The sequence below is a fragment of the Amia ocellicauda genome, chromosome 19 (genome assembly GCF_036373705.1).
Source record: "Amia ocellicauda isolate fAmiCal2 chromosome 19, fAmiCal2.hap1, whole genome shotgun sequence".
Taxonomy (NCBI): Eukaryota; Metazoa; Chordata; class Actinopteri; order Amiiformes; family Amiidae; genus Amia; species Amia ocellicauda.
The window spans coordinates 5,503,877-5,520,228 of NC_089868.1; the positions used below are offsets into that span (position 1 = coordinate 5,503,877).

At 38.2% G+C, this 16,352-nt stretch overlaps 1 protein-coding gene across 1 annotated transcript in view; it reads right to left on the reverse strand.

Moving 5' to 3' along the window:
• Positions 1-640: 640 nt before the first annotated feature.
• Positions 641-16,352, reverse strand: part of faf1 (Fas (TNFRSF6) associated factor 1) — a 252,547-nt gene continuing 236,835 nt past the window's right edge. The window contains exon 19 of the mRNA XM_066691639.1: positions 641-1,993. Within this exon, the coding sequence (XP_066547736.1) occupies positions 1,910-1,993 (84 nt within the window). The 3' untranslated portion in view covers positions 641-1,909. The remainder of the gene's footprint in view (positions 1,994-16,352) is intronic.

Below are 16,352 nucleotides of genomic sequence, written 5' to 3' on the forward strand. Positions count from 1 at the left end.
GGAGAAAAAAAAACAAAAAAAAAAAACAGCAATGCTTGTGCCTATCCTGTACTCCAAAAAATGTAGTACAATCCATTTCATATTAGTCATTTTAGTATTACACTGCATTCTTAAATACAATACAGATGCAGGATAATTTATAAAAAAATAAATCAGGTGTAAGTTGAAAAATCATTAGAATTAACATTTTATGCCACTTGAAATTAAGATTAAACCTGCATTAGAGTGTATAAATATTAAATAAAATTATGTATTACAGACCTATCTGTACTTTCGATAAATGGAAATGTTTAATTTCTGTTAAATATATTTCCCCTATCTTGGCCTATTTGACATACAAAACAGAACAAGTTTCCCACACCATGCAGTTTTAGCAAGTTCAAAAACATGAATATCTGTTTCCAAACCACTCAGTTTTTCAACAAGGATAAATCATTTCCTTTATCGTATTTCAGACACTTTATGCTAGGGGAAGCATTTGCAGCAGTGCAGTTATTAAGGCAATTCAGGCTAAAGGAGTTAGAAGTAACAGGATTTTACTGTACATGTGCTGTGTGCCTTTGAACTATTCCTCCATGGTGCAAGTGAAGCCCTACTGCATTCATTCTGAAGATTAACAAACACAAACTGAACTGTGGGAATGTATACAATATTTTGTTGTATTTTTCAAAGCTAACAAAGTGATCCAAGAACTCGGAGGATTTCAAATCAACTGCACACGTCTTTCTCCATCTGTGAGGGTTCATTTTTCAAGAACACATGGCAAGAGCATAGCTTAGGTCGATTTATCTGCATGTAAGACTTCATGGGAAACCAGCGTGAACACACTTTTATCTGGTGGAAACATGCCACTGGAATCTCCATAAATGATCCCAGACCCAACTGAAGAATCCTGAGTAGAATTTAATGTTTGCACTATCAGAGCTGGCAATAGGAAACTCACTTCAGGAAGTCAATATATAAACAATCACAGCATTGGAGAGAGGAAAAAAAACAAAAACAAAAAAAACAGCTTATACACACACCATGAAAAAATAATGTTGGTAGCCAGACTGAAGGGTAGAAAGGGCTTTCAAAATAAATATCCATAGTAAATGTCAAATTATATTCTTTATAAATCTGAACATTAGCTGAATGGCAAAAGAAAATCATTTAGTAACAAAGGAGTTGTAAATCCCACCACCCTCTCCCCTTCAAAATAATACTGTAAATTGTTCATAGCAGAGTAAGGAAAAGTTCTGTTTTTGTATTGAGTGCTCCACATAAATTAGAAAAAAAACAAAAAAAAAAACATATGTTTGCATGCGTGTGTATTCAAGAGAGTGCTGGCTCAGTCAAGTACATATTTATATATATTTTTTATATATTGTATATCAAACTAAAACAAATACAGCATTCAACTCAAAGAAAAAAAAAGAAACACAGGGAAGGGGGTGGTTGGAAATGAATGAAATTGAGATGGGCAAGGTAGAGAAGGAAAGAGTGGGGGGTTTGAAGTCCTAACAGATTAGCATTTACTCCCAGCAGTATCAAGTTGGATGGGGAGCCTGCGATTAGGAGCAAATGACACGATAAAAAGGCTATGGAGAGAGTCCAGCGTTCTCCAGGAATTACATTTTTGCAGATTTCTTTATTTTGTTGCCCCCCCCATTTGTTTTCTTCCTTTACACACAAACATTACTAAAAAGCCTTTGTGTGAAGTCCTGACCAGTGTTTCTCAGGAGTGAGGGTGTGTACAGTGAGATCATGAGACATGAGGGCAGAAGGAGGAGAGGGAGAGGGAGAGGGAGAGAGAATATGTGTGTGTGTTCTGATGTTGAGAGTTGACAGCTTGCTGGCCCTTTGCAGTGAGTCTTCTTAGTAGATGGGCATGCTATTTCTCCTTCCTCCAGGCTGCCCCCTCTGTTTTCTACTCTTTAGCTTCAAGGAAGAGAGTTTCTTGGGGAAATAATTTTGCCTCCAGCAAAGTCCACAATGGATCCAATTGGGTCACCTGAGAAAGGAGGTGATGGGGACAACAAACATAAAAGTTATAATCCACCACTGACAACTGAAACTTCTCACAAAAAAGTCACAACTTTAAAAGTCAAAGAGGAAAGATTGGGTATATAATTTTTCTAACTATTACGATGTATTATACATTGCCGCTAACAAGGAATCAGCCAGGTCTTATTAGAAATTAAAAGGATCTGAAAGTTAAATGGGAAAATAATGTCAAGACAGGTTAGCTTCATGTTGCCAGTTTGAAACAGAATGTTGCCCCTATGGTAAACAGGAGTTGTGGTGTTCATGCTAAAATGGTGCAGGGACTGCTGGTATAGGGGTTGGGTTGAGTGGGCAGGACATCCTCAAGTCAGCAAACACAAGAGACTCTTGTGGCAGAGTAGGGCCAGTAAGTTATCAATCCACCAAAAAATGTGTGAAGTTAGGTGCTCCAGTAGGGCCCAAATAATCTGTACTAGATGGAGTGCTCAGCTCCGAAATAAAGAAATCCAGAAGTTCATATTTGCTGCATAAACCTTAAGAATAATTGAGAGCAATGAGATTATGCCGAAATGTGAACGGGACAGACACTATTCTGCTTTATTTTTGTTTTAACGTGATAATTTAATTCTGTATGTCTCAAATGTGTAATGTTTTGTTTTATAATCAGTGTTTATGGATGTGTTTCGTAGGTGGCCATTAGCAACACAATGGGCCCGATATCCAAACTTCGTGCAATTTCTGCGCAAAATGTGTGCTGCACAAAAAAATGCGACTTGGCCAAAAAAAGAGACAGATTCAAACATGACACAAATCTTTGCACGACATTGTTTTCCTGTGTCGCACAAGCCTTGCAAACCCACCTGTGCCACTCCACAGTGCGCTGTTATTCCCACTGTTTGAATACAGTTTTGCTGTTACTGGATGAATGTACCGTGCAAATATCACACAAAAATGAATTAAGGCTTTCACGCAACTCAGATTAATTTGCGCTATACACATGTTTAAGGTCAGACCGGAATACATTTGCATCTCATGTTCCCAATTACTGAGTCATTACCATATGTTAATAAGACACAGCATTAAAGGAATAGGACTCTGCAGGGGGATGAATGGCAGTGCACTGGACAAAGGGGAGTGCCATGTTTCATGTTCTGTTATTTGTACATATATATCATTAGAAATCACATCTAGCATCAGTCCACACTGTGCAGTATACTTGAGTCTGGACACATCCCAAATGCATACCTCCTCGGTAATATAGTAGTGCACACCTCTATGCCATTGTCTTGACAGGGCAAACAACAAGGCTCATAAGCGTAGTATTGCAGTACGAACACAATATTGTGGTTGTAGTCTTAATACACATTACCCATAATTGTCTATGTATGGAGGTCGTCACAGACTCAAACATAATCTTATTATGTACATTACTGCTGCTGTGTGTCCAAAACAGGTGTGTAGCTGTTTTGATTTCCATTAGTAAGCTTGTTTCTATCTTTTGAAAATACAGTGCTTACAGTGCACAAAGGGGGTGATTTGTTTATTTTACTTAAGTGTTATTAAATCCAATGCATATTTGGATGTCCTATTATTATTATTCATACGTTATTTTTGATTTCTTACATTTAATATGGGTGAATTCAAATATTGATCCACTCTTACTGGATATCAATAAATACATGAAGATGCTGTGTGCTTAATCCTGATGTTTTTGAATATCTTGCTCCATTTTTCATATGGTTTACTAAAAGGCTATTTTTTTCTGGATTGCACATTTCAAATTTAATATAGCAATTTTTTTTAGCCATTAAATACATGCTGATATCTTAGTCTGTGTTACTGTTAAACAAAATTTTGACTGAACTGCTAATGCAGCATTCCTTCTGGAGGAATCAATCACCATTGCACTAATTAACATAAGCATCTCAGTCCAAAAAATAAATTGGAAACAGGCTTGTTTAATGTGATCACAGTATCACTACAACCAGATTCCAGATCTAGGATGTAGGACTTGTATTTTGTATTAACTGCATATTTTCCTATGTACTTGTGTAATTTTGAACTTGTAATTGTATTATTGCACTTTTGTAATGCTCATATATTTTGTAATTCACCCTGGATAAGGGCATCTGCTAATACATAAATAATAATAATAATAATAAAATAATAATAATACCTGAGAAAGAAAATGTACATTTATTTAATTTTTTTTATGAAGAACATATCTATTACTACTCAAATACAATTTTTTGAAATTGTACAATAGAGAAAAATTATAGCATACAAGACCTTGAAAATGCTTCCAAATAATGAGGTTTAAATCAGCTAATTTAGTTGTTTGTTATCCTGATAACCAAACCTATAGTCTGTATGCTCACAAATAACTCTCTCTTTACTGTTGTCTGATAAATCACTTTGGCAGGCTCACATTACATAGGCTACAACATAGCAGGTGCCTCTTCCTTTGCTATAGTGTGAGTGGATCCATACTCTTCTGAAAGAGGCTAATCTGGCACTTGAGGGTGACAGCTATTGATTAACACCACCATTGTGACAACTTGCAGCTTAATTAAGAAGGAAAGCAGGGATCAGTTGAATTCTCTTCATATTTTGGAGTAAAGAGACTTAAAAGGGGTTGAGCTAATACCATACTCTGTGACTGTATGTAGAAAAATAAATAATAAACCCATGGAGCATTGCGTTGAGTTATCTTAGAATATCTTAGAATTGTGAATGGTTAGACTACTAATTAAATATTATTCTCTTTGGAAAACAATCCTTGCTCCGTGTCCATTTTGAATGGGGCAGCCAGTGCTGATAAACACAACTGCAAAGGGTCTCTATTATACATCACTGTAAAAAATAATCAGTTCTAAATCCTTGTCACTGGCCTGATCATCTTCCTATGTGAACAGCTAAATGAGAAAGTGTACTAATTAAAGGAATGCACACAGAAAACTGGAACCCTGGCAGCTACTGGAATCAGTCCGTTCTGGCTGCAGAAAAGTGTTAGACAGTTATCCCTTAGGCATCTATGACCTGTAGTCATAGTTGAAGTGCTATCCTCTCTCACCACTACATTTATGCCGGACCAATGACGAGACGGAATTCAACCTACTCATGTCTCCTGTTAAGGCACTGCAAGCAAGCATGTAAGTGCTTCTCTAAACAGTCCTGTCTGAATTTGTTTTCTTTCTGCACTAGACACTACTGATGTAATGTATGGTTAAAAACCACAACAGATGTTATTCTTTTTTCTTTTTCTGAACCTCACATATGAACAAGACATTGATTTTTTTTTTAATAAATCTGAAACACATATTGCTTCTTAACATGCAGTCTGCTTACTTAACAAGCTTATCTGACATCCAGTTATCATTTCAAAAGTGTTTTTAAATAAATACATACATACAAAAATACAGAACACTGGTGTTCTTATATTATTTATTTTCATGTTTCATGGTATTTTAATTTGCATAGACAGTGTTCTGAGATTTGAAACTTTTAAGATGAGCTCATAGAAATTTGGCTAAACATCCTGAACCCACAAATAATCTTGGTCTACCAAGGAATATAAAAATCAGTCAGTCTGAGTTACAAACAAAAAGTATAAGAAAATTTGAAAATATTTCTTGAATACATCTTTCACTTTTGAATACATACATAAAAAAAAACACAGGTGAAAATGCTGGTTATTAGCAAACCTGATAAAAAAAAATAATACAAAAAATTATAAAACAATTTTTCAGGATGCTATATATTAAAGGCTTTCAGATTTTAGCCACTAATTGACAATTTAGTGTTTCCAAAATTTCTTTAGTTAAAGTGCACTAAGCACCTGCTTTATGCATCTAGCTTAATGCAGTTGTCATAACAAACCAAATCTGTTGTGCATTTCTGATGGATGATGGAATGACTCAGACTGACTGAGGAACCTAAAGAACTTTTGCTGCAAATGTAGTTTGCACTGGGGCCAGAATGTGAAATGCACTAAAAACAGTGTGAATAACAGAAACAGATGTACAGTCAGAGATGGTGAACAAACAAAAAGCAGACTACAATCAACACTGGTCATTCAAAACTGTATTTCAAGACTCAATGTGAGGATCACTACTACTTTTAAGTTTTGTAATATTTGTAAAATACTGTTATAGTGAATAAGAGTAGCATGTCCTGGGAATTCTTTTTTTTTTTTTTTTCACATTATGCAACAATTAAATCTTGGTGCCTTGAATCTACAGCTACATTTATATACTGTTGTTTCATCTACACAAACATGAAAGCTGGTGACTTTTCTTTGACTGCTTTCATAAACTTACAACTTGTTGCTTGGAACCACAGGATGGCTAATACATGGCACTTAATATATATATATATATATATATATATATATATATATATATATATATATATATATATATATATATATGTATATATATGTATGTATATATGTATATATATATGTATATATATATACATATATACATATATATATATGTATATACACTCACCTAAAGGATTATTAGGAACACCATACTAATACTGTGTTTGACCCCCTTTAACCTTCAGAACTGCCTTAATTCTACATGGCATTGATTCAACAAGGTGCTGAAAGCATTCTTTAGAAATGTTGGCCCATATTGATAGGATAGCATCTTGCAGTTGATGGAGATTTGTGGGATGCACATCCAGGGCACGAAGCTCCCGTTCCACCACATCCCAAAGATGCTCTATTGGGTTGAGATCTGGTGACTGTGGGGGCCAGTTTAGTACAGTGAACTCATTGTCATGTTCAAGAAAACAATTTGAAATGATTCGACCTTTGTGACATGGTGCATTATCCTGCTGGAAGTAGCCATCAGAGGATGGGTACATGGTGGTCATAAAGGGATGGACATGGTCAGAAACAATGCTCAGGTAGGCCGTGGCATTTAAACGATGCCCAATTGGCACTAAGGGGCCTAAAGTGTGCCAAGAAAACATCCCCCACACCATTACACCACCACCACCAGCCTGCACAGTGGTAACAAGGCATGATGGATCCATGTTCTCATTCTGTTTACGCCAAATTCGGACTCTACCATCTGAATGTCTCAACAGAAATCGAGACTCATCAGACCAGGCAACATTTTTCCAGTCTTCAACTGTCCAATTTTGGTGAGCTTGTGCAAATTGTAGCCTCTTTTTCCTATTTGTAGTGGAGATGAGTGGTACCCGGTGGGGTCTTCTGCTGTTGTAGCCCATCTGCCTCAATGTTGTACGTGTTGTGGCTTCACAAATGCTTTGCTGCATACCTCGGTTGTAACGAGTGGTTATTTCAGTCAAAGTTGCTCTTCTATCAGCTTGAATCAGTCGGCCCATTCTCCTCTGACCTCTAGCATCAACAAGGCATTTTCGCCCACAGGACTGCCGCATACTGGATGTTTTTCCCTTTTCACACCATTCTTTGTAAACCCTAGAAATGGTTGTGCGTGAAAATCCCAGTAACTGAGGAGATTGTGAAATACTCAGACCGGCCCGTCTGGCACTAACAACCATGCCACGCTCAAAACTGCTTAAATCACCTTTCTTTCCCATTCAGACATTCAGTTTGGAGTTCAGGAGATTGTCTTGACCAGGACCACACCCCTAAATGCATTGAAGCAACTGCCATGTGATTGGTTGGTTAGATAATTGCATTAATGAGAAATTGAACAGGTGTTCCTAATAATCCTTTAGGTGAGTGTATGTATATGTATATATATATATATATATATATATATATATTTTTTTTTTTTTTCTCAGTGTGGAATTTCAGCAGTCCTACACTTCTTTTTTTATTTACTACTGACTTTAATTCTATTTACACATTTTAAATATAGATACTTTGGAACAGCAGCCAGCAAACTCACTATCTCCTCTATTGACCTGTGATCTCCTGTAGAGGCATCTTATTAATGTTAGTAATACTATTATTCAGTTGCCCATGAGCATTAGAACTGAACTGTGATCAACATAACTTCCTACACAATGTGCTGTACTGTATATATGCACTTTGTATTGAACTTATGTTTTGTAAGTCAGCCTGGATAAGGGCATCTGCTAATAAATAAATAATAATAATACACAATGTACGAAGACCACCACAGGTGGCCAAAACAGCAGGTAATTCTGTCCCACTGGTGAAAGTCAAGTCTGAACACTACTACAGTTTACACAAACCACTGACTATGTAATGACTCTCATTCTGACTCCTTCCACAAAACAAATGTTAAAATAGTTTTTATTGTGTAACTTTAACACCCCCCCTCACCCCCACCTCTTGATTCCGAAGTTCACCATTTTTTAACTTTTAGTGTCTAAGCTTCAAATGATTTCAAAAGAGTGATTCAGTACTTAATTATTTACTTATTTTAAATATAACTGCTGATTAATTGTCTGGCACTTCACTTTTGTATAAGAAACATCATCTTGAGCCCATCTGACAAAAAAACAACAAACCAAAAACCCAAAAGAATTTCTTATTCCTCCCCCCTCCCCCCCACCACTTCCAACTGGCAGATCTGCAGGAGAGCTGAACTCGCAGTTGCCGCTGTAATTATTTACCGCCACAATGCCTTGTTAAGAAAAAAAACTGTTAGGTTGAAAGACGCCTGAACAGTTTCTTGAGGGTTAGATTGCTTGCCTGCTGCGTGACACTAATTGCACAGCTCTCATGCTGTCTTTAGCCTCCAACTTTAGTACAGGAATAAAACAACAAACAACAACAAACCTTGCTACTGCTTGTCTAACTGTTGAAAAGAGTGCAGTTCCGTATCATTACACTGGAGGCCTTTCCCCAATACACTACACAGGAAATGATCTGAAAAAGAAAAGGTGGGGCACCTGAGGCCCAATTCAGTTTCTTGCCACAAAATGTGGATTTGCATCCAATTAATCTGTTGTTACCATTCTATCCAGCATCCTTTGGAGTTGAGGGGTGGATGTGGAGGAGGCAGGGGGTGGGGGTGTCGTGAACTTGAATACAGAACAGCTGAAGGAGCAAGATGGTTCGTTAATAAACAGTCATGTTTAGAAAACAATATTCGCAGGATGCTTTTGGCAAATGCTGATAATGAGGCTGGGGGTCAGATTGGTGTGGGTGGAGGGGTGGCTGGTGGCTGAGTGGCCGGGGGGTTTGGGGGGCTGGCATGGAACCAGGAAGGTGTGCCCGGCTGCTCCAACCAAGACATAGTGAGGTACCACTGACTCTGGGGACTGACAGAATCTGCAAATGTTTACACTGTTATCCAATTAACAGACAGTAAGCACCACAGCATCTGTCAACAAACAAAGCTGTTGTTTTTTGCTTTCTCCTGTTGCCTCCCTTGCTCCTAGGCATCGCCTGCTCCTTCTGCTCTGCCTCCTTGCCTAATTAGGGGCACAAGGCTGATCGGAGACTGCCCCCCCTCAAGGGACAGATCAGGCAGTTGAAGCTGTAACACACTCTTCAGCCCAAGTGCTGTGAAGATTACATATGCAGACGCCGATACAGGCCTTCACAAACATAAAACTCACGCTCTTTGATTCCCAATACATGATTCCTTTGGTTTATCTATGGCACAATTAATCTGTCATGCCAACGGTTAAAGACAAGATTAGGCTTTCCTACCTGTAAACAAAGGTTTACATGACTTCAAAATACAAAGCACGAATTAGGTCTATGTAAACAATTAATGAGATCCACTAAAACGATCCAAGAGGTTGACTAATTTACTGAAGTGTTCATTCTACAGGATAACAGTCTTTCAAATAAGATTAAATCACTGAATGATTAAAGAAACACTTAGCACAATACGTAAGATGACCCCATTCAAACAGCATCAATGTTTCACTTCCTTTGAATACCCATCCACTAACATCTGCCAGTGGAATGGTACATTGTCCTGAACTTCAAAAAGCATCACACAAGATATTCCCAATATCTGTTTACCCTGTCCTTGTTAGGAAGCCAGCAAAAGACTGAACCTATGCTGCTGAAATTCTAAAGCGTACGAAGGACAGTTGAACCAGGGTTTATAATGTGCTGTAAAACAGCTCTGAGCAATATGAACAATAATCTTTGATGGGGAAAAAGGGCTGGTTATTTAGATTAGAGACAAATAAAGCATTTACACATTCTACAAAAAAAAAAACTCTGATGTTAACGGGATAACTAGGCCTGGGGATTTCCCAATTTGAAACATTTAAAACAAAGGTGTAGATTGGCTGGTACAGTGCATTACATTTATAAGAATTACAGATGAAAGAATCAACTGCATATAGCAATGAAAACCCACCCTGCTTAAATGATTTGTAATTTTAAGAGTCACCTCTTCTAACTTACAGTTGGTATATTATTGTATTATGCTTTACAATATAATACAACTTGAATTAAAGCACAAGGACAAGTGCAAGGTAATACATGCAGGTAACAAAAATGTCCACTATAATTACACTATGGGAGGTACAGATCTAGATGAAGTAACACATGAGAAAGAACTAGGAGTCTACGTGGACTCCTCACTTTCTCCATCCAAACAATGTGGGGAAGCAATGCTAGGGTATATTGTCAAAAGTGTAGAATTTAAAACAAGGGAAGTAAAGTTAAGACTGTACAATGCACTAGTTAGACCTCATCTGGAATACTGTGTGCAGTTCTGGGCACCACACTTCAAGAAGGATATCGCTGCTCTAGAGGCAGTTCAGAGGAGAGCAACCAGACTTATTCCAGGTCTGAAGGGAATGTCCTACTCGGAGAGACTGAGGGAACTGAACCTTTTCACCCTGGAACAGAGGAGACTACATGGGGACTTGACCCAAGTCTTCAAAATCATGAAAGGCATCGACCACATCAAACCAGAGGAGCTTATCCAGATCAGCAAGGGACACACGCACCCGGGGACAAAAATGGAAATTGGGCTTCAAGTCATTAAAAAATGAAAACAGGAGACACTTCTTCACACAGAGAGTAGTCACAATCTGGAACAAACTCCCCAGTGATGTGGTAGAAGCTGAAAGTTTGGGAACATTTAAAAATAGAATGGATAGGACACCAAACGAGCACGATGGGTCGAATGGCCTCCTCTCGTTTGTAAACTTTCTTATGTTCTTATGTTCTAAGATAAAGACTTGGATTGGATAACAATTTAATTTTGGTTTGTTCTATGTTTAACACATTTAAACTCAAATTAATTCCGTTAAGATAAGACACCTCTCAAATAAATAGCCAGATGTTTAAAACACAACTGTCCATATATTTCATTCATAACAACATAAGAAAGTTTACAAATGAGAGGAGGCCTTTCGACCCATTGTGCTCATTTGATGTCCATTAATTACAAAGTGTTCCAAGGATACAATCCAGTCTATTTACCCATCTTGTAATAATCAACCACTTATACAGTGAGGGAAAAAAGTATTTGATCCCCTGCTGATTTTGTACGTTTGCCCACTGACAAAGAAATGATCAGTCTATAATTTTAATGGTAGGTGTATTTTAACAGTGAGAGACAGAATAACAACAAAAAAATCCAGGAAAATGCATTTCAAAAAAGTTATAAATTGATTTGCATGTTAATGAGGGAAATAAGTATTTGATCCCCTATCAATCAGCAAGATTTCTGGCTCCCAGGTGTCTTTTAAAGGGAGTGCTCCTATCTCAGCTCATTACCTGTAGAAAAGACACCTGTCCACAGAAGCAATCAATCAATCAGATTCCAAACTCTCCACCATGGCCAAGACCAAAGAGCTGTCCAAGGATGTCAGGGACAAGATTGTAGACCTACACACGGCTGGAATGGGCTATAAGGCCATCACCAAGCAGCTTGGTGAGAAGGTGACAACAGTTGGTGCGATTTCGCAAATGGAAGAAACACAAAATAACTGTCAGTCTCCCTCGGTCTGGGGCTCCATGCAAGGTCTCACCTCGTGGAGTTTCAATGATCACGAGAACTGTGAGGAATCAGCCCAGAACTACACGGGAGGATCTTGTTAATGATCTCAAGGCAGCTGGGACCATAGTCACCAATAAAACAATTGGTAACACACTACGCCGTGAAGGACTGAAATCCTGCAGCGCCCGCAAGTTCCCCCTGCTCAAGAAAGCACATGTACAGGCCCGTCTGAAGTTTGCCAATGAACATCTGGATGATTCAGAGGAGAACTGGGGGAAAGTGTTGTGGTCAGATGAGGCCAAAATCAAGCTCTTTGGCATCAACTCAACTCGCCGTGTTTGGAGGAGGAGGAATGACCCCAAGAACACCATCCCCACCGTCAAACATGGAGGTGGAAACATTATGCTTTGGGGGTGTTTTTCTGCTAAGGGGACAGGACAACTGCACCGCATCAAAGGGACGATGGATGGGGCCATGTTCCATCAAATCTTGGGTGAGAACCTCCTTCCCTCAGCCAGGGCTTTGAAAATGGGACGTGGATGGGTATTCCAGCATGACAATGACCCAAAACACACAGCCAAGGCAACAAAGGAGTGTCTCAAGAAGAAGCACATTAAGGTCCTGGAGTGGCCTAGCCAGTCTCCAGACCTTTATCCCATAGAAAATCTGTGGAGGGAGCTGAAGGTTCAAGTTGCCAAACGTCAGCCTCGAAACCTTAATGACTTAAGAGGAGTGGGACAAAATCCCTCCTGAGATGTGTGCAAACCTGGTGGCCAACTACAAGAAACGTCTGACCTCTGTGATTGCCAACAAGGGTTTTGCCACCAAGTACTAAGTCGAAGGGGTCAAATACTTATTTCCCTCATTAACATGCAAATCAATGTATAACTTTTTTGAAATGCGTTTTTCTGGATTTTTTTGTTGTTATTCTGTCTCTCACTGTTAAAATACACCTACCATTAAAATTATAGACTGATCATTTCTTTGTCAGAGGGAAAACGTACAAAATCAGCAGGGGATCAAATACTTTTTTCCCTCACTGTAACATTGTCAAGGACAGGAGTGATTTGTATAAGTGGTATTTCCACAACAGATGCAGCATGGCTAACAATACACAACCTATTTTATGAAAAAGAAAATGCAATTGATATAGGAAAGGTCTTGTAGTACTGCATATTCATGGATGCAGTCATGCCAGCATGGCATACGTCATACACTGATGTAAGGATAATTGAATTTAGATACTGAATGACATCTAAGACAGTTGAAATGTACAAGTACACGTTTGTCACAAAAGTATATGAAGAGTTCTTAGAATAGGCTGAAATGTCTATATCCAGTTAGCCTTTATTAGGAGATGTCTTCACAGACTAGAGGAATTAGGCTGACAGCTAATCCTCTCAAGCTGTTCACTGACTTTTCTCCACATTCTTCCTGACAAAAAGTAGCCAAACAATCAAGAGCATAAAGGCCACCTCACCAAAGTAACTTGTATCCGATTTCAAAACAAAGCACACAGATCAAACCACATTATTTGTGCTTTAAAGCTTTTCAGTTCTAAAATTTCCACAATCACATTTTAATAGCTGTGGGAGTCCCAAATTATTAACAACAAGGTTTAGAAAAGAACACAGGGCTCATTGCAGTAACTATCACCAACATAATGCTGCTCAGATTACTTGAATGTACAAGTTGTGGTATTCTAGTCACAGCAATTTACCTGGCATATAAATACAACAGGTGCATCACTTTTCTGTAATGCATGCTGCCCATTTTTGAGACTAAAATATACAAAAACACGGAAACAAAACATTTAACAATATAAATTTGTATTCGTTATAAGACTCAAAATGAGAAAATTAGTAAATTTTCCCCAACCCAAGTTTTGCTTTTTAAGTTTTGGAAATGTAGCACATAAACATCAGGCCTGACAGGCAATACAAACGATCATATTCTGTACACCCTACAAATAAGTAATTTAACAGTTACTAACAAAAACAGCGATTTAAATAAATACTATTTTTAGGATATTTTTCCTAAACAAAGAAGTAAAACTTTAGATAATCTGTTCAACATTGTAACCTTCATAGGATCTCTCTGATGCCTTTCCAACTATTTCAGCAACAAATCCCAACTGTAAACATGAAACTATGCAGGTATACAGATGGTAAAGGTAATACAGTTGTGAATGCTCAAGTTCTGTAATCATGCTATATGAATAGAATTTACAGTGTAATTTGTATGTGATAGTGATGAAAGCATTTTTTTCAGTGAACTGCCTTTTTTCTCCTTTCTGACATACTAAAAAACAATATATCATCTGTCAATAACTATATCTCACGTACAGTAGTGGAGCTAGGGGCCGAGGCAAAACTACCTAAGAAGTTCAATGTCCAAGGAGAAACTGTCAGTACTGTAAACTTTGAGTATAGAGAGCGACTGAGAAAGGCAACTAGACATGAAAGCCTAAATACATGGGTTTGCACAAAAGAATGCGAGAAGGCAATATACACTTTCAGTAAAAACAAAAAAACAAAAACAAAAAGAAAGCACCCAGTCTTAGAGCAGCAAGCAGCACAGATGCAGTCAAATAGGACAGACGAGGGCTAATTCACAGCAAACAGTTCCAAGCAAAAGGCCAGATAATGGTTTTAATTATATACGTTGAAGGGAAAGTGTTTGGTTTCATAGGTAGGGGAAGTTTAAAGTAATTAAGATTTAAAATAATGACATGATTGTAAGTAATTGTTGTTCATGTTGGTTAAAGGTGTATATATATGTGTGTGCTGTATGAGAGAAGGCTCCTCAGCAGTGATGATGCGCTTTGGGCCCCCCTAACATATTTGGCAGGGGGGCCCCCGGCATTTTGTGTTACGCCACTGGACTGTAATCATCTTTTGTTTTTCTTACTACTGAATTTACTTTCTAAACAATACTGTCTCAATGGAAGCAAATTTTACAATTTGTCTCAAAAAATGTAGTGTGAATACATTGTTTTTAAAAACATAAAAAATGCAGAATTTGATTGACGTGCGTCATTGTGTCTCCTGGTCTATAGCTAGTCTAGCATAGTCTACTTGGCTGCTGCATGCATGTCAGTAGCTAGTATTTCCTAGCTAAAACTTGTAGGAATAATTGATAGAAAGTACAAGTCTGGTGCTCAAAAACAAAAGGAGGGAGACAAGAAAAATAGTGTCATTGGGGGGTTTGGGGGCTCCGCAGGGACATGCCCCGCCCCCCCCGTGCCTAAACCCTCGCTCCGCCCCCTGCTCACCTATCAACAACTACACCGATCAGCCATAACATAACCTTACTCTCTTGTGTAGTGTCTGCAGTACAGCAGGTTTAGGATTATTTAGCCCATGCACAAGCAGGAGACATAAAAATTTGTTAAATTTTTTGATAGATTTTAAGACCTAATACTGTTGACATCTGGTACTTGCCAATGTGTCACACACACATATATATATATACATATACACACACACACACACACATCGAACAGCCATAACATTATGACCATCTGCCTAATATTGTGTAGGTCCCAAAACAGCCCTGACCCGTCGGGGCATGGACTCCACTAGACCTCTGAAGGTGTGCTATGGTATCTGCAACAAACTGCGATGCACTGTGTGTTCTGACACCTTTCTATCAGAACCAGCATTCACTTTTTCAGCAATTTGAGCTACAGTAGCTCGTCTGTTGGATTGGACCACACGGGCCACTCTTCGCTCCCCACGTGCATCAATGTGCCTTGGCTGCCCATTACCCTGTTGCCGGTTCACCGCTTTTCCTTCCTTGGACCACTTTTGATAGGTACTGACCACTGCAGACCGGGAACACCCCACAAGAGCTGCAGTTTTGGAGATGCTCTGACCCAGTCGTCAACAACAAGTTTATTACCTTATTACCCAATGTTGTAATTTTACAACAACCACAAAATGCTCCCAAACTAACTTAAAATGATTGATTTTGAAAATAATTCTGAAACATAGGAATTCTAGTGAATTTTCCCCAGACAACATTTTTTTTTTTTTGTATATCTCCTTACATTAAATTGCACAATTTGAATCCGAACCTTCAGAAGAAAGTATGCATTGCAATTAACCATAAAACGCCCATAAGCACTCGAAACCCACAATCAACGGACAAGTTATGCTGCAATTTTAAAATGTGACGATTTCAGGATATAGTATTTCAAACAGTAGCGTTTGCACATAAACTGCTAGCTGTGGAAATGGGAGTGTTTCAGACTTTTTGGTGGTGAAGCAAAAATGTAATGCATCAATTATCACACTACAGCAGCATTTAGAACTAGTCAGCAGGTCATTAATTCTGTCATTGCTCCTTAACATTTGGTTGGCTAATTATCTGCTTACATGGTATGTTGTGCTGATTTCAAAGCTAACTACTGATATCGATTGAAAATGTGTTCAATAATAGTTAGCTTGTTGCATGCATTACGGTCACACA